The sequence below is a fragment of the Vipera ursinii genome, assembly GCF_947247035.1.
Source record: "Vipera ursinii genome assembly, chromosome: 1".
In the NCBI taxonomy this organism is placed as follows: Eukaryota; Metazoa; Chordata; class Lepidosauria; order Squamata; family Viperidae; genus Vipera; species Vipera ursinii.
Genome location: NC_139512.1, coordinates 320164509 through 320183730, shown reverse-complemented (window position 1 = coordinate 320183730; position 19222 = coordinate 320164509). Strand labels below are relative to the sequence as shown.

General features: G+C 35.3%; 1 protein-coding gene across 7 annotated transcripts in view; it reads right to left on the bottom strand.

Moving 5' to 3' along the window:
* MAP4K3 (mitogen-activated protein kinase kinase kinase kinase 3) overlaps positions 1-19207 on the bottom strand; it is a 64398-nt gene extending 45191 nt beyond the window's left edge. For all 7 annotated transcript variants that reach the window (XM_083379256.1, XM_083379257.1, XM_083379258.1 and 4 more), the window contains exons 1-6: positions 18887-19207; positions 9864-9921; positions 7240-7330; positions 5158-5222; positions 2070-2125; positions 1257-1304 (exon numbers count right to left, since the gene is read on the bottom strand). In XM_083379256.1, the coding sequence (XP_083235382.1) occupies positions 1257-1304; positions 2070-2125; positions 5158-5222; positions 7240-7330; positions 9864-9921; positions 18887-18994 (426 nt within the window). In that variant the 5' untranslated portion in view covers positions 18995-19207. The remainder of the gene's footprint in view (positions 1-1256; positions 1305-2069; positions 2126-5157; positions 5223-7239; positions 7331-9863; positions 9922-18886) is intronic.
* Between the last annotated feature and the right edge of the window lie 15 nt (positions 19208-19222).

The window sequence follows — 19222 nt, the reverse complement described above, 5'->3', positions numbered from 1 at the left end:
CTTAAGATTGAATGATTTTTGGGAGAGTTATATAAAGGCATTATTTTGATATTGCAGAATCCAAGGAAATGGATAGAGTCCTCTATAAAATAAGTTCTACCATCTGAGAAATAGGTACAAGTTCATCTGGCTTCGAGAGGTGATAAATGCCTCTTTGAGGTAGGATGATGTAACAAAAGCCTTGAGTTGGGGGTGCAACTTTTCTTGAACAACTTCTCTCTCAATCCAACCATATTAAACATGTTTTACAAAGGCTTCTCCTATATTCCTATTTGGGGGAAGATTCTGAGGAATCATTTGCAGAGGATTCTAGGTGAAGCAGATTATCTAAATCCCCTTCAGTCAGTTTTCAGACCTGAATATGTGATGGAAACAGCACTGGTCACTGTGGATGATCTTTAGGCCTTTGTTCAGCTTCAGCTGGTGTACTAATTGCAGCTCTATCTAAACCAGGAAGCCCTGATGATGCTGACTCACAACCTCATTTATCATGTAGCTCAACTGAGAAGTGCTCTATGTGGGGTATCTTTAAAGATAAAAAGTCCTTTCAGACATATGAAACAACACTAGATATGTAAGCGTGTATTAACAAAGTCAAAAGCAAAACAATGAAATAGAAAACTCATTCAAGTCAAGAACATTAAACTATATTAAGTGCAAATTCAATTGGAATCTAAATATTACTCGTGGAAACAATTCATGGGAAGAGTAAGCAGTTTCTGCATGAAACTTAGCAGATTAACATTCAAAAATAAACTGCAAAAAACTAAATTAAACTCATAACAAAAATTCTGCCAGCAGGGACAGAACAGAGATCAAAATAGGATAGAGAAATTTCAATTTCAGAAAAAAAGATAAGTGTAAAATTGACAAAATGTAATCTGGATGTGCTTGTTTGCCTAATATCCCAAACACAGACAAAAGGAAGAATATTTTCCAAACTGGACCAATTAAAACAGGGAACTTGTCAAAATGTGGGAAGGGGGAGAACCTACTTTTTGCATAACTTGTGCCATGTATATCTTCTTTGGTTGTTTGGTTGTTTGTTACAGAACCAAACTTTGTGTTTTTTGCAACATACAAATGCTGTTGGTTGAATTATCAATATTAAATAACTTTAACTTAGTTCAAAGGAATCAAAGCTCTATTATAATTATTACAAAAATCTTTCTTGTTTGTAAAATATTCCTTCAGATAAGTATTATTGCAATAATATGGGAATTTTGCGCACTTTAAAACTATTTCAGCAATCCTACCTTTATATCTCTGTGCATTTTTCCTTTACTGTGCAGGTAATACAAACCCTGTAATTAAAATAAAAGGTATAAAATTCTTAGAGAAAGACAGGTTTTCTGTTGAGTGTTTGCTCTATATAGTAAAAAATCAACTAGATTTTTAAAGTTGCAAAAAGTGTAGTTCTCTTATGTTTGAAATAAATATCACTGCATGACCAATCCATGCTTGAAGAAATGACAGAAGGAAAGAGATACAGAACTGTTACAAAACAGCTACTTTCATCTAAAAACATAATCCCTCACAAATGGTTAATATATTTTTATTACTAAAAGGCAAGCATAAGCAATAAGCACACAGCTTCATTGAAGCCTGTCATCTGAAACATATTTGTGTCAAAAAGAAGCACTACTGTAGTCAATTACAGGTCCCTTCTTCTGATAGAAGAATTATACTTCTTCTGTTCAGGATCTGGGTGCCAGGCATTTCTTCTTCCTTATAAAACCTGCCATATGAGTGAGAAGTCAAACAAAAATCTTTGTAATCATCACAGCTGCTCACTTTGTACCTAAATTTCAAAGGCAAATTCTCTGCACAAGACAGGCTTAGCTCTCTGCAGCACTGTAAGCCAGTGAACACAAATACATAAACACATACCTAAGAGCAAATGCAGAGGCTGCATTTTGTTGGTTAAATCTCAGCTAAGAAACATTATTTTAGAGAAATGCACATCTTACAATTGCTCAGTTCTATACTCTCCCCTCTCCCATTATTCAACAGAAATGTCTGGTATCATTTTTCTATCCTAAAAGCTAACAATGTAATAATTTGCTTACCTGCAGTGTCTCTCTGCTTACATAAGCAATCTGCTGCTCTGAAAGTGGTCCAGTCACTAAAAGAGAATCCATTCAAATTAAGTAGAACATCTACTCTATTTTCATTGCTAACTTTGAAAAGCTCAAAAGCTTGCTTTTATGAACATATATTCACTGTTCAAATTCTAAACTTGAAAATAAACTTTTATCTTCATGTTTTGCCAGAACCCCCCCCCCAAAATACAGAATAAAAAAATTCAGCTGGAACTCATATTGATGCCACAAGGATTAAATTCCCTTCTATTGTGCTGTTATAAATTTATTTATTTATTAGATTTATATACCGCCCCTCTCCTAGGACTCGGAGTGGTGTACAGGGCATAAAACACTAACAACACACAAGATATAAAAATTAAAATAAGATTAAATCAATAGCCCTAAGTAATAAATACATTCTAAAATTTAAATTTTTTAAATTTAACTCTAAAATCCAATCCCTCAGTCCAGGCCGGCCTGTTCAAACAACCAAGTCTTCAGGTCACGGCAAAATGAGCGAAGGTCGGGAGCCATCCGAAGTTCAACTGGAAGCTGATTCCACAGGGCAGGTGCGCCCACAGAGAATGCTCTCCCCCTGGGAGCCGCCAGTCGACATTCCCTGAACGACGGCACCCTGAGGAGGCCCTCTCTGTGGGAGCGCACAGGGCGATGGGAAGTTAACGCCGGCAAGAGGTGCTCCTGTAAATAACCCGGACCCATGCCATTTAGGGCTTTATAGGTCATCACCAGCACCTTGAATCTCACTCGGAAGACAACTGGAAGCCAATGCAGCTCGCGGAGCAGAGGTGTTACATGGGAGTATCGGGAGACCCGCATCACAACTCGCACAGCTACATTCTGCACCAGCTGGAGCCTCCGAGTGGCATTCAAGGGCAGCCCCATGTAGAGAGCATTGCAGTAGTCTATCCGAGAGGTCACGAGCGCATGAGTGACTGTGCGTAGGGCGTCCCGGTCCAAATTAACCCAAGCCTGCTACAAAGTCTGATTATCAGAGGTAGTTTAGCTTTAAAAATGGTATTTGTAGGATAAATCATGTGCAATGGTTGAACTGCCATCTTTTTTCTATGTTCTATGCCAGGACTACTGCAATGTGGTCTATGTGGGACTACGCTTGAAGAGTATCTGGAAGCTTCAGCGGGTACAGAACAAAAGCTGTGGGGGCAGTTCTTGGGAGTGCAAGTTTGGCTCATGTTACAACGCCGTCCTGTGAGTTGCAATGGCTGCCAGTTTGCCTCCAGGTCCATTGAAGGTGTTAACACCCTGCCTTCTCCCTGTATACACTTTGCTCCTTCCTACTCCATCCTGGTCAATTTTCTTTTAACTGAATTTTAAATTTAAGATCCCTATTTATTGTTTTAATGTTTATTGTGCATATAATTGAATGTAAGCTGCCTAGACAAGCTTTGTTGAGGTGGATGGTACATAAATTTGGTAAATAAATAAATGTTCAGGGCTTTTAATTTTATGATTGTATTTTTACAAATAGAACCTGCAAAATATTCTGGTGTAGCTCTAACTGGCCATTCCCTTCAAATAGGGCTTCTATTTTCTTTTCTTTTCCCCCTCAATATTCTTCCTAGTCCCTAACATTTTATGATTTCTTGATCATTATTTCAAAGAAATAAACTAACAAACTGGGAACCATATGACTGAGACGGGGCACCTCTCAAGCATATTTATACCTCTGTAATGGTAAGCTTTTCTACAATAAACCATTTTTCAGATATTCTTTAATGCTTGTTTGCTTGATTTTAGTGCTGCTTTCTGAAAGAAACTTGAGTCATCAGAATTGGTTACAATATTAGGGATGTGGTCTGACCAACACAATAGAAACTATGCCTTGCCTTAATATTGACAGTGTATGTCTGTTTTTGCAATCCAAGGATTGCATATGCTGTTTTGGAAGCTGCATCACACAATTGGCTCATGTTCAAATTATGATCCACCAAGACTCTGTTTGCATGTACTGCTCCCTATTATGGTCTCTCGTCCTATATTCAGGCCTTTTCCCCCTATCCATATGTAATTTTGCATTGTCCTTGTTGAAATTTATCTTGCTATTTTTTGCCCAATGTTTTTAAGGTCTTATGAATCTTAGTGGTGTCTTAAAAGATGCCTGGTTTTCCTCCTTTACACTGTCTACAGTTTCTAACCCTTCATCCAAGTGTTTTATAAATAAGTTGAACAGTATGGGGTCTAGAATAGATCTGTGTTATACACTCAACTCTTCCTCCCCGCTTAATACTTTCAATGAGTATGATTATTCAACCAGTGCTAGAGTCAATGCTAGCTCTCTTGTTGATATCCCCTCTACTAGACTTCACAGCAGACTTAATTGAACACTCTGCTGAAACCAAGCTATGCTATTTCTTCCACAATCTCTTGATCAACTAAATTGGTTACTTTATCAAAATAACAACAAAACAACTGGTTGGCATGATTTATCTTTGTTGTAGGTTGGTTTCTGATAAAGAATGCATTTTCTAAATCCTCACAAACTTAATAATCTGATCCAAATTTTTGACTAGTATTAACATCAAACTGATTAGTTTGTAACTATCCAGATCTTTCCTGTTTGAAGAATGGAACATTATTTGCCCTCCTCTAGCTCTCTTTTCACCCCCAAAATTGCTGAAAGATTACAGAAAGGGGATCTAAGATGATGCGCACTGTGGTTCTGATTAAAGAGGGGGGGAAAGAGTAGAACACATAACACAGCTAATTGCTATCTGGCAATACCCCATATTTGCCTCTCTTACGTGCTAACCTGTTTTATACAGTTTCTAAATTCTCAATTAACAAGAGAATAACAAAATAATATAGTTTTCAAAAGAATAATTATGACAGAAGGACTTGTATCTCCAGCAATTAAAACTAATGAAGTTTCACATTATTTCACATGTTTAGCTTATTATTTTGTGGTACCCATGGACAAGAGTTAATGTATTCTTTTATGTATGTATTCAGGATCAAATTAATGAAAGAATAGAACCATTATATTTGAAATATATACTGTACTTCCAAAATAACCCTATAAAATTTGCCAACTTACCATGGTAAATGTCCTGTAATGAACCACCTCCACAGAACTCCATGCAAATCCACAATTTATCACGTCTAAAAATCAAAATCTGGTCAGTTTTGCATACTTATAAACACTTCATGCAAATTTAACTATGAAACTTCATGATTTTGCAAAGTATTTGGAGGAAAACTAAGCCTTGAATATTTTCATCTTTCCAAAGAAGTGTTTTCCACCTTCCTCTCACTTCTTCACGAAATTCCAGTACCAACAAATCTTAATCCTGACTAGACCCTTACAAAAATTCTAAATCACTTCTGAATTCTGTATTTAGAAGACTTGTTGAAAAGAATAATTCATTTTAATAAATTAAAATCTAATCCATTTTGCTTTAATTTGATGTCTTGATGTTAAGAGTTTGTCAGAGTTTTGACATCAGTATTTATGCTTTAAAATAATATGTTAAATGAAAAATTATATGATTCAATATTCTTCCAAAATGCAAAAGTTGCCTTCATAGTAATTTTTAAAATAATGTCTACAAATAAAAGATGCAAATCACTCCTCAAAAATGTTAATAATCTTTCCAAACGTTTTGGCTCACAAATGTCTTTTCTGATTCAAAATGATAAAATAAATACTTGAGAATTCTTCTATTTTAAGAAAATGCTTTCAGATCATATACAGAAAAGATATATCTTTTCTACCTCATAATTAAGAAGTTTATATTAAAAGTTGGCAATGTTAAGTATCAAGTATGGAATTAAAATCTTAACATTATATAAACATATTTTCAAACCTACATTTCCTGAGGTTGATTGTGAGATGACATAGATAACATTTTTTTTCAACAGAACATTTTAAATTAGAAATTTAATTACTGAAACTAAATGGAACTCATGACACAGTCTGAAATAAACCCAAACTAGACTTGGTCTCACATAACATCATAATCATATCTTTCTTCCCTGTGGCCAGGAGGAAAAAATGGCAGATTATCTACTGCCAATAATATTTCATTTGTTCAACTTAAAGAAAACATATATGTAACTGTAATATGTAACTGGGAAGCTGTTACATTAAAGAGTTGTGATTCCATTCATCATTTAGTAATAAGAAACTCATAATTTTAGGTGATAAAACCTACATTTTATATTAAGCAAAACATCTTCCATTTTCATACATATAATATTCCTGTATGTGTAAAAGGAGAGGACATTCAACAGAAGAAATTATTCCACAACTGTAGTCAGAGTAACCTTCTGCTTCCCAGGCTAGGGGTCCTTACCAGGAAAAACAAACAAACAAAAAACAAAATACCAACTATATTCTATTTTAATTTATTAAATTTTTATGCTGCCCATTTTACTGATACAGCAACTCTGGGAAGCTTATGATCAAATGAAATAACTACAGATTTTTATAGGAATGCAAAGTGAATACTGAGCAGAGCAATAAGATGATTTATTTAATTGAGGAATTTCAGTATTAAGTGACTACAGGCAATTCTCGACCTACCACCATTTGATCAGTGATGTTCCAATCAGCGACTCTCATGCACCCTCTTACTCACTGCCCTACCCAGCAGCAGCTATTAACCTGCCTGGAGGCCTGGAACTTGCAACTTCCTGCCAGCGTCTCTATAGATTTTGGCTGTGGAAAGCTGGAAGTTACCGCATCTAATGATTATGGGATTCAGTTAAACAATGGCAACCATGACTGCAAGAATCAAGAACTGCTGTCACTAAGCAATACAGTCACTCTTTACAAGTGTAAATTCCACTCCCAACTGCTATCCTAAGTCAAGAACTACAATACAATAAACAATTTAATCTGTGATCAAAAATAGTATGAGATAGTTGGAAAAGCAGAAGGGAGAGAGTTTGCAAAGTTAGGAATAGAGCTTACTCAGCTATTTTCTGGAACAAAGATTAAAATGTATCATACAAAAGTGATGTGTTAACTGAAATTAGGCAGCAGACAATATGAACTTCCTAGGGAGTATAGAATGCCACTGATAATTAGAAACCCAGGGTCACACTAGGTCTTAATTTTGCAAACAGTGAACAATATTTACATTCTTATTGTATATATATATCATAAAAATTATACCTGAGATAGCTGCCAAAATAAGCAACAATGTTTGGATGTTTACAATCTTTCATCATAATGATTTCCTGCTGCACAACTGCAAAATCTTCACCTATAAAGAAAGCATGTTTAGCAAGATGCTTATAGAAAGAACGCCCCATTACCAACTTACATAAAAAGAACTTCCAATTCCTTAAAAGTTAATAATCAATTATTTTTCCATGATATTTATAATCCTTAAAATTAATAAATCAATTATTTTCCCATTATATTTATTACATTATACATGTTACTCCATTTTTGAAGTACATGATATCACAAAATAAAGTTAACATTAGTAGAAAACAATAATAAAGTATGATCACCTAATACGCCAGTATTCGAGTTATCAATATTTCACTAAGAAAACAGGCTATCAATCTTTCATCAGGAAAGCCTACATTAACTGTTGATATTATCTTGTTAAAGAGAGTAATATTAGGATGTTAAATATAGTGTTACAAATAGAATTTGGTGATTTAAATTTATTAATTACGTTGCCACTGTTGGAAATAGCTGATCTATGCTAAATTCTCCTACCTCCATTCCTTAAAAACTAAAACATGGGATATGGTCCTTCACAACTCTTGGTGTTAGAGAATACCACAGGTAACCATTGAATAAACTTCCAGCAAGCAAGAACTATATATGCCTATTTTGCTATAGATTGGGAAACTGACATCAAAGCTATCCAAAACAGATTATGACAACATTGTTCATCTTGCATTTAAGGATATACAACTGGGGGCATGCAGTATGTATTTACACATACACTGAGAGTGAAACAACAGGAACTGAAGCTATGAATCGGTAGCTCTGATAAATATTATAAATGCAATTACTGAAAGTTATTTAAATATTCATTTTTTTATTTGTAACCAACATTTCTGATTGCTTTTTCTGTAAAGCAACAAGAACACCTGTAATTGTAAATAAAAGCCTATGATCCCAATAACATCTGATAATGCCTAGTCTGCAAAGTGGTATATAGTATAACAGTGTAACAAAAGTTGAAGAGATGTGCATAATTTATGTAATCAATAATATACACTTTCTAATTTAGTTCAAAAGTCTACAGATTCCAGGTATGTTTACTTGGCAGTGAGATTGCTATAGAGTAGGCAATTTTGCTCTTTGCTCTATAACAGACATGTCAAACACAAGGCCCGGGGGCCAGATCCGGCCCGCGAAGTGGTTTCATGCGGCCCGCGAAGCCATCCTGGAAACAGTGAGGGAACGGCCCCCACTGCCTTGGCCCTGGCCCAGAGACCCTCCTCCTGCCAGAGACCCTCAGATCTGTCCCACTCCTGCCCAGGCCCCCATAGGCACCCTTGATGCGAACGATGTAGAGCTGGCCATGCCCACCCAGTAGGCCGTATGCAGTTTAGCCACGCTCACCCATTAAGCCACGCCCACCCAGGCCACACCCACCTGTCCCCCTGAGGGCAACCGCAATGCTGATGCGGCCCTAAATGAAATTGAGTTTGACACCCCTGCTCTATAATATCCTATTAGTCCCTATTGTGTTCATATCTAGTGCTCTAGATATTCTGTTAATTGATAAAGGACCTTGAAATACTGTGAAAGCATTACCTACATCTATTTTTGCTTAGGTCATCTTCTGAAATGAACACACAGTTACACTGTAGTGCAATCTTATTTTAAGCCTTGCACATATTACCCAGAGCAAATGCTATTGGATGTGACTCTGTAATTGCCTGGTTTGACAGCAAATTGTTAAATTATGCAATCTTATTACCATTGGTTTTTTTTTAGTCTTAATTTAAAAACCCCAAACAAAACATTCTAAACTTTTGGATGATTAAAGCAATCGAGTAGCTAGACTCATTTTATCTCTTCCACTAGCTAACTGGATGCCTATGCAATGTTCTTAATCCATGCCCTGACCACGAATGCAACATCTTTCTGGTTATAATTGCAGAAATGTATTTTAGTTTAACCACCATGATTACTAATCACTGATTACTTTATTATCTATTAGTTATTCTTATATGAAGTAAAGCATTCCTGTTCACTTTCTCTAGGACATATAAATCCCACATCATTTTTTATTTCACCTTTCCCCAGCTGCCTTTTAAAAGGTAAATACTCTCAAACATTCTTCATAGGGCGTGTATTTAGATAAATAGAAAAGTAAATTCTTCAAAGAATATGACTAAATGTATTAAAAGTAAGAGTAAAATTTGTTTAAATCCCAGATTAAACTCTGTAAATAATACATGCAAAGGAGAACTGTAGTAATAGGAATACACACACATACTAAAATTAACATTTCAATAGCAACTTTGTTACAATATGCAAATTCAGGTGGAATTAACAGCTTTAATTCTAGTTTTTAAGAAGGCCCATTTATTAATCTTCCTTATTTTGCTTTCCTAAATGTTACCCTTTCAGGATATGGAGGCTAGTTATTACTTAAACATTCTGATAGAAATGCATTTTTTGATTATCTAGGAAAATGTACAGCTAAAATTACCTATATTCTACTGGATCATTGTATTTTTTAAAAAGAAAAAAAAAGAAAACATAAGATGGTGGTCAAAACAATACAGGAAACAGAAATCTTGAGATTAAAAAATGCTTACCTGGTTCTAATTTTATTACTTTAATTGCTGCTAGTTCACTTGTATTGACATTCCGAGCCTGTTTTTTTTAAAAAAGAAAATTGGTAAATTAAACTGTGCTTTAAAAATTTTTTAAAAGCATAAATCCAGAGACTTAAACTGATCCATTTTCAAAAATTCTGATAGGAAGAAATTAGAAATAAGTACCTACATTAATTGCCTGGTGATATGTAATTCTGTTTAAAAGATAAGGGCATCTTCCAAACTGAGCGCAACTTGTAGTGTTGAGAATTTTAAAGTTAAAGAGAAAAATCCCTAAGCTTATGCAATTGGGACTTCTGGAGTAGGCTATAAAATACCAAAACCATAATTAATTGTATCCCAATAGTGGCATAGTACAAATGATAAAATATAAGAGTCCTTCAGGCAAGTCTCACTTAGGCAACAAGAAGGAATCTGCTATGTTATCTATATCTATAACAATAGCTGGATTTATTTATTTATTTATTTATTAATGGACTTATATCCCGCCCTATCTCCCGAAGGACTCAGGGCGGCTAACAACAATAACATATAATAAATACAGAAATTAAGATAAAATTAAAATTAAAGGCCTCTGTACAATAAATAATTAAAATTAAAATAAAATTGTGAAGTATATAACATTTCCTGTTGAAACAGAAGTTAAATCCCATTTGCCACTAAATATTTCTCCCTTTGAATAAAACTGCCAACAGCGGTAAAACTTTTTAAATAAAAAAAAACTGCCAACAGCAGAATTAAGGATCCATACAGTACTGTTTAAAAGCCAAAACAAACAGGAAAAGTACAATTCAATATTGCCTTAAAAATACTTAATTCTGTATTGAAATAGTTTCGTGCAACGATAGCCTTCTTAACTGCTTTAAGCATGCTAGTGGGAAATTAAGTTATAAACAAATATGGTCAAAGATAAGAAATCTTGTTAATTTCACCAATCCCTAGCTGTACCCAGCTGGCTCAGGAATTCTGGAAGTTGAAGTCCACGAGTCACAAAAGAGTCAAGGTTGCCTACCCCTGGTATAGACAGTGTAATAACATACACGCTACTCAGAATGTAGCATTTACTCCCAGTGAATGTTCTTCAAAGAAACTTTGGAGAGCATTTCATAAAACGGATAAGATCTACATACACTTTGCAGAAAGCATAATAATTCTTAACGAAGATTTAACAAAACCTTATGAAGATACAGAAAGGAATAAGACAGGGATGCCCACTGTTCCCTATCTTGTTTATTTTACTTCTGGAAATATTGAAGAGACATAAGGCAAAATGAGAGGATTGTGAGAGTAAATATTTAAAAAAACATATAAGTTAAGTAAGGGTTTCTGCAGGTGACTTGGTGTTGGTTCTGAAAGATCTTTTAAAGGGAATTGAAATATTATTACTCATTATTTATTTAATAGGTAAATTAAAGGAGAATTTGGTGTCTTAGCAGATTTTAAGAATAAAAAGACGAAAATGTTAACAAAAATATGAAAATAGAAGATCAAACTAGAACTTAGAATGATGTTTTTGTTTCAGATAATACCTATTTTGACAACTGATACACCATTTAAAGAGTGGCAGAAGGATATATCTAAATTTGGCAGGGGAAAAACATGTTAAATATATGCTACAGTAGTACAAAATGCAGAGGAGAGGAGGACAAGGTTTACCTGATCTGTAACTATATTTGGTAGTTTGCTGTTTGGATAGGATGAAAGTGTGAGAAAAAGAAGGCTTTTGAAGTTAGAAGGACATGATCTGAGATTTGGATGGCATGGATATTTGTGATATGACAAAGATCAATGAGGATTTTAAAAACCATTATGTTAGACTTACCATATTGAGATATGGAATAGATACAAACTCAGGATTGTGCTCAAACATCTAACTCTCAGCACAAGACGCATCATATAGACAAGAAATAGTAAACAAACACAAGGGAATGAAAAATAAAATCAAGAGAAGAACTGATGGTAGAGGGATACTGATCTTAATGGTTTGCTTATTTAAAATTATTAGAAAGCTTTAAAGTAGACAAAAGACTGTTTTTGAACATTCTATGACTGAATTTGAAACAGAATTTACAAATAATGAACGTAGTTGCTGAAATATATAAACATTTATTTAATACGAAACAGAAGAACAAGTGAAAGAGTGTATGATAAAGTAGCTAAAATTTTGAGGAAATAATAGGAAAATGTGTGGCTGAAAGGATTGAAATTTGCCTTGTTATAAAAATTGAAAGCATTTTTGTAAGATGATGTATTATTGGTATTTTCCATCAGAAATTGTATAGCATCTATAAAAACACTTCAAGTTTATGTTGGAAATGTGAACATGAAGGAACATTTTACCATGTTTGGGGACATGAAAAAGGCTGGAAAATTTTGGGTTCGAATACATATTATGGTTCACAGAAACTTAAATGTTAATATACAATTGAAACTAGGGGTTTTTCTTTTGGGATTGATGGGCAATTGGAAAAAGTTATGGAACTTTGTTTTTGTACATGATAATTGCAGTGAGATTATTGTATACACCAAGATGGAAAGATTCAGCATTACCCTGACAATGAAGTAATGGGAGGTGAAAATAATGGAATTTCCTGAGATGGCTAAATTGACTTCTTTGTTCAGAGTAAAGGCAATAGACAACCACAAATGAGTCTAAAATTTCTGTTCTTAGGTGAGACATTTGTGAAGTGAATTTTGCCTCATGTTATGACCTTTCTTGCCACAATCACTGCAGCTGGTAAGTTAGCAACCCAATTGTTAAATGAATCTGGTTTCCCCATTAACGTTGCTTGCCCAAAGGTCACAAAAGATGTTCACATGACCTTGGGACACAGCAATGGTCATAAATATGAACCAGTTGATCACATGATCATGGGGATGCTGTAACTGTCAAAAATGGTCATAAGGCATATTTTCAGTTCTGTTGTAACTTTGAACGGTCGCTAAATGAAGTGTTGTAAATCAAGGACTATCTGTATGTACTTTTATTGCTGACTGGAAACCCCTGTTTGCATGAAACAGGAGAAAATAAACATATGATTTATGGTTTTGATTATTAAACAAAATATATAGAAAGCAAGCTATGTTGTAATCATAGAGTAGGTGGTAAATTTGTAATTGTACTTATAACTGTTATAAAGAAAACAGGAATTTACTTCTTTGTATCATTTTTCTTTCTTTTTGCACTATTCTTTGACTTCTTTTCATTACTTTTTCATATTCTTTTAAAAATCTTTAATAAATGTATACGTGTATGTGTGTGTGTGTGAGAGAGAGAGAGAGGGAGGAAGGGAGGTGGAGGGAGGGACAGAGAGAGAGGGAGGGAGGAAGAAACTTATAACCTTCTCTTAATATATTTGGACGATTTTGCAGTATACTCTATAGTAATTTCATGACATGGAAATTAACTGTCAGAGATTTAAGCATATCACAGAATGAGAAATCAAATTAGATTTCTCAAATTTCCCTCTGTCAGGGAATTGGGCATTTCATTTCTCTGACTGGGTTGAATTTATCCATTTTTGAAATTTTTGAAGATATTTTGAGGAATTAAAAACAGAGGGAATAGAAAGAGGGAAGAATATTTTAAAAGATTTACCCAACAAAAATAACATAGTTTATACTATATTAAAAGAAAAAACCTTCCACCATTATTTGTGCAATTCAAGCTACAGTTATAAAGAGACCATATAACTGCTTAGCACTTTAAACACTGATATTAGAATCTGATGAGAGGTTGACAAAAATAGCCAAAATGATAAGAATTAACAACTAAAATAATAAGTTAATTCAAATAATCCTAAAATTTATGGTAGATCAGACAAAAATCTAGTGTTATAAACGTTGAAAAAGATCCAAATTTTGGATCTAGCAGAAAGCTATGTGCAGTTTCTAAATTAAATTAAGGACAGTATCATGCTTTCTTTTTGATATGAGATTATTTTTGACACTGATGTACACCTCCAAATCTTGATCTGCCATCCTTCTAATAAAGGAATCCTAAAATAAACTTCCAAAATTGTTGTGGTTTGTCACCTTGAAGCCAGGCATGAGAAATTGATCTATCCTAATTGTCATATTTCCGGCAGTCCTTTTAAATAATTTTTTGGGGAAAAAATTGGAATAATATATCAACAAAAAAATTCTTCTATACCTTTCTCTAAGTGTAATATTCACAGTAAACTTGTTTAGTTGCAGCATCACATGCAAACATATTGTGAGACAGTAACCATAAATCAGATTGCAGGGGCTAAGAATCAGATGCACTTAGATTTCATTATGTAAGCTAATGTCCTTTGCTTTTAAATATTTAAGCTTTAGAACAGTGGTCCCAACCTTTCCAGCTTTGCAGACTGGCGGGGGTGAGAGGGGATGGTTCAAGCCAAACGGGCTGTAGCCTGGGGATTGGGGACCCATGCTTTAGAACTTTTTTCCAGATAATCCCGGAGTACATATTTCATCCATTTTTGACTGTGTGCCATTCTAAGATAGACTGGTGAGGATTGGGGTACAACAATTTTAAAAGGACCACATATTTTAGACAAGAATAAAACTCAGAATTTTACTTTTTTTTTGGTCAAAGGTTTATTTCTTTAAAGGTAACCTGTCAAGGGGCACATATTGTTAGTGAGTGTAATTTAAGTAGGCAGTGAGTGGATCAGAGCCATAAAGTTAACAGTTCTCTCTCTTTCTGAAATCTCTCTCTCTCTTTGTCCCCATCTCTCACTCGATTCTAAATAGTAGGCTATCACAGTAAAGGAATAAATAGCATCTTCAATAGTCTACCCATAATTTACCAAGAGATTTTAAAATTTGGCCAAGGCTGCCCATCATTTGCATATACAAATATATACACAGTTATAGTTAGACAAACATGCTGAACAAAATTTAATTCTTAAAATGCATACCTTTCCATCTGAATGCCTGACTGAGGTATATCCCTGATACCAGGTTAAGTCCATTGTGAAACTGTTTATAGTTAATTATTATCAGTTTAATTTATGGCACTATTTGTAGTCCTTGGGCTATTCAACAACTGTTCAAAACTGCAATGGTGCTGAATAAAAGGTAATTACAATTGGTCCTCAAAGATACAGCCTTTGCAGCACTCCTGAGGTCATGTAATCAAAATTTGAGTGCTTGGCAACCAGCCCACATTTATGACTGGTCACAGTTTCCTATGGTTACATTCTCCTGCCCTTTGCAAACTGCCTCTGCTTCAAGTCCCCCCACCTGCCCACCCCCCTCCATCTTAGCCTTTTTGGCTGCCCTGCACTCCACTGTCTACCCCTGCTGCTGCCCCTTACTTTTTTGCCACTTTCTTCTATTGCTGTCGCCAATCCAAGCACAATCTTAGCCTGGACTTTGCAATCTGGACTCTGCCACCAAGTGACGGGGTCATACGATGCTTTGCTTAGTGACAGAAATTCCAGGCCCAATTCCGGTCAAAACCAGAGGACTACCTGTAGATATTATGGATGTTTTGTTGTTATGAAGTTTGCTGTGGATGCTATAGTGTTTATATTGCTGACCCTGGTTGTTTTATTGTTTCATGCTGTATTGTACTGTAACATTTTTACAGAGTTATGTAGACTATTTTAATTATTTTTTGTAAACCACTATGAGGCAAAGCAGACTCAGCAATGCAGAAGCACAATAAATGTGGAATGAAAAGAATGACTATTCCTAGGCATAGACTTGTGTTGCTGTTTTTTTAAAATCATCTTTCAGAAACCTAGCTTTCAACCAGTTCTGCTAATACAATACTAACATTAGCAATAACATCCAGGAATAAATTTTCACACTGAAGTGACCTATCGCACAATATATACTGCTCCAAAAAATAAAGGGAACACTTAAACAACACAATGTACTGTATTTAATAGTAGGATGTCTTATCTTGTGTTCCCTTTATTTTTTTGGAGCAGTATATTTTAAAATCATGCTAAAAATGAAATATTTAAATGCAATATATTTTAAAAATATTAGCCCAATTGTATAGGGTTTTTTGAACAGCAACAATTTGAAAGTTTGAAAGTCTTTGGGTACTGTGGATGCCAAAATCTAAACAAACATTTCAATTGATTTGGAGCACTGATACCAGTTAATTGCCTAATTAACACATTTTGATTATATTTAATAGCTAATCACTGATTACAGAAACCAGTAAGACTATGCTTTTATATGTCGTTCTACAGAAGTAAAATAAAAAATACATATACTTGATATCTAGGCAAAGTTTTTCTTTTAATGTACTAAGAGTATTGAGTAAAGTGTTTGTATGCAAATATGCATACAAACCATTATTTATGTGGGTGCATATCAACCCTTTCCTTCCATTTATGACATCTTAGTATAGGATACAGTATGAACATTTTTAAAGTAGCATTTCTACTACTTGCTTCCCTGTTTTGTTTTTAAATGACTGTTATTTCAATATTATAATTTATTGAACTAGTCTTTGCTGATTGCCAAAATTAAGTTTTTCTTCGTCGCTGGCAAGCGTTTAGTGGCACCTGCTGAGCATTAATGTTTTATTAATTAATCATAGACTGTGTTGATTAAAGAAAGCATAATCAACTATAGAAGCTCTTTCAACTAGCTACAGTTGCATAATCTTGTTTCTTCTCTGTTATGGCATGTAAAAGAAGACAAATATTAAAATAATCTCAGTGTAATTTACCTAAGCATGCACTTCTGATTTATTGCTTTATCTAATGTATTATGCCAATATTTTATATGAATACCTGTGACTATTTGACATTTTAAAAATAATTTCTTTATAGAAGATGAAAATATCTTTCATCTTGACTTTCAATAAAGGTTGAAAGTCAAGGGTTTAATTGAAAAAGAACAGATATCAGTGAAGTTAATAAGCCATACTAGCTGGAAATTAAGCTAGCAATACTTCGCCCATTTTTTAAATAGGAAATTTCTTTTAGGTTAGTGGAAAGTTAGGTACAGGTAAATTTAAACAATTGTTTCACATTTACTTTTCTTTCAGCTTTAAAATTGAAGAGTTTAAAATCTCTTTGCTAGTTTATCAAACCTGAGAAGTTACAATCTTAAAATTATGGAAGTATTTAAAAGTTTAATTAAAAATGACGAGACACCTCCAAAATGCTTTATGTCACATTTTAAATTTGACCTCAAAACCACCTTAATAATATTATAATTCTGTAAGTTTGCTACTGTCTTTATCTTCTTTAAAAATGCCAAATAAAGACTGCAAATTTCCCTGGCTACTACTTCTGACTCATATTTCAGATTCATGTCTTTAGTCTCTCATTTAATATCAAGAGCTCCATTCATTTTTTTTCAAAGTTCTCCGAGCATCTGTCTTCCTGCCACACAGTAAGCAAAGGTTTAAAACTATATCCATACATGAAAGCCTTAAAATATATTTAGTAATCCCTCTGTTGTTATTCTTTCTCGTAATAGTTTTTTTCATTACTTGGAAAGATCAGGTAAAAATGGTAAGGCAAAACATCTTCAAAAAGAATGATACAGTAACTTTTTCATTAAACTACACACCCTAGGATATTATCTCTATAATTTGGATAACAAGCATGCTTGAATATTGTTCTATTAAACTGAGATACTGAAAAATGAACGGACTGTTTGCTTTACATTAAAAAAAGAAAAAAAAATGCAATTCACTTATTCACATGGAGATATAAATAGCTCTTAAGTTGTTCCTTCCAGTTCTCACTGCTGTTGTCTTAAGAACTGTCCTACTTTGCTAAAGGGCTGTAAGAGCATTTTTTTGATTGGGATTAGGGCTCTTTACAATACTTCTGATGGGAATCCAAAACAGATATCCCTTTGTGGAAATGGGAGTCAAAGTGAAGGGGAAATACCGATAACCTATGATGCCCTACTTTTGAAAATATATTGACAATTTCTAGCAGGAAAGAAAATCATTTAGGCACAGAATTCAGATGGGAATCAAATTATTTCAGGGACTGTCAAAATAATTATCAAGTGATACATTTCTTGTGGAAAAAACCACAAGCTTTATGGCATTGATTTTGGAGGAAGAGAGAATGGAAGAAAATGACTAGGGAGAAAATTAGTACTGAACCTTCATAGATCTCAAGAAGAATCTGAGGGGCACTGATGAAAAACCAATGTACGTGAAGAAGGCCTGCAAGTTGGTTCACCTTAGGAAGCAGATTAGAAGCCACGGTTCACACTGACTACCTAGCCCTTAAGATCTGTGTTTAGAAGCCTGTCTCCCACTATTGCCCTGCCTGACCTCATGTGCTGAGGCAGAGGGTATAGGTTCCTTACAGAGTTAACTGTAAGAACCCAGATTGTTGGGGGCACTTAAGCTGACTTTGTAATAATGCCGCTTGGGGTGTGTGTGAAAGCCCTAATAAGCAGGCATATACATAGAATGAAGGCTACTGCTAAGCTTGTAAGCCGCCCTGAGTCTTCGGAGAAGGGCGGGATATAAATGGAATAAAATAAAATTTTATTTTATTTAAAATAAATGGAATAATATAAATGGAATAAAATAAAATAAAATTAAAAAAAAAACTTAAATTGCCAGGTTAATTATGCAGAAAATATTTTTAAGGGCTTTTTTCTGCTGGCAGTGTTATAATGCCAACTTGGATGGAAGAAATCTGTATGCAAGGCCATGCCCACCCCCACCCCAAATTAAGTTAGAAGGGACAGCTAAGTTACAGAGTGACAGCTCAGCTGCATTCATAAGAGAGAGAGACTGATCTGAAGATGCGAGTCAAACCCATCTTGTACCTGGGCTGGGGAAGAGAAAAGGGCTATAGGTATCGGGGGAAGGAAGAGAAAATGCCCAGGCCCAGAAACATTTTGCAGATGGAGGAAGGGCCACCCCAAAACACCTTTCCCAAGAAGGAAGACGGGGGAAGAGTTGGCGAGGTTGCCCGACGATAGGGCGGGTGTCGGGGTGTCGGACCTCTGCGGACTGAAGAGCAGAGGGAGGAAGGAAAGCAGCCCCCTCGCCCTCCACCGCTCACCTTGTAGACGTCGCCGTAGGTGCCGCTGCCGATGCGCTGGATGAGCTCGAAGTCTTCCTGGGGGTTCCTGCGGGACAGGTCGCACACCCGCCCCCCGCCGACGCTCATGCTGCGCCGCCTCCCGGAGCACGCAGCTGCCCGCTCAGCTCGCTCCGCCGCAGCCCCCGGGATGGCGAGGTGGGGGAAGGGAAGGAAGGAAAGAGGGTGAGCAGGTGGGTAAGGGGAAAGGGGGGGGAGGAGGAGGAGGAGGTGGAGGGAGAAAACGACTCGGAGCGATCACCACCGACGCCACCTCCCCCCGTTCTGCTCAAGCAACATGGCGCCCGGAGTCACCGC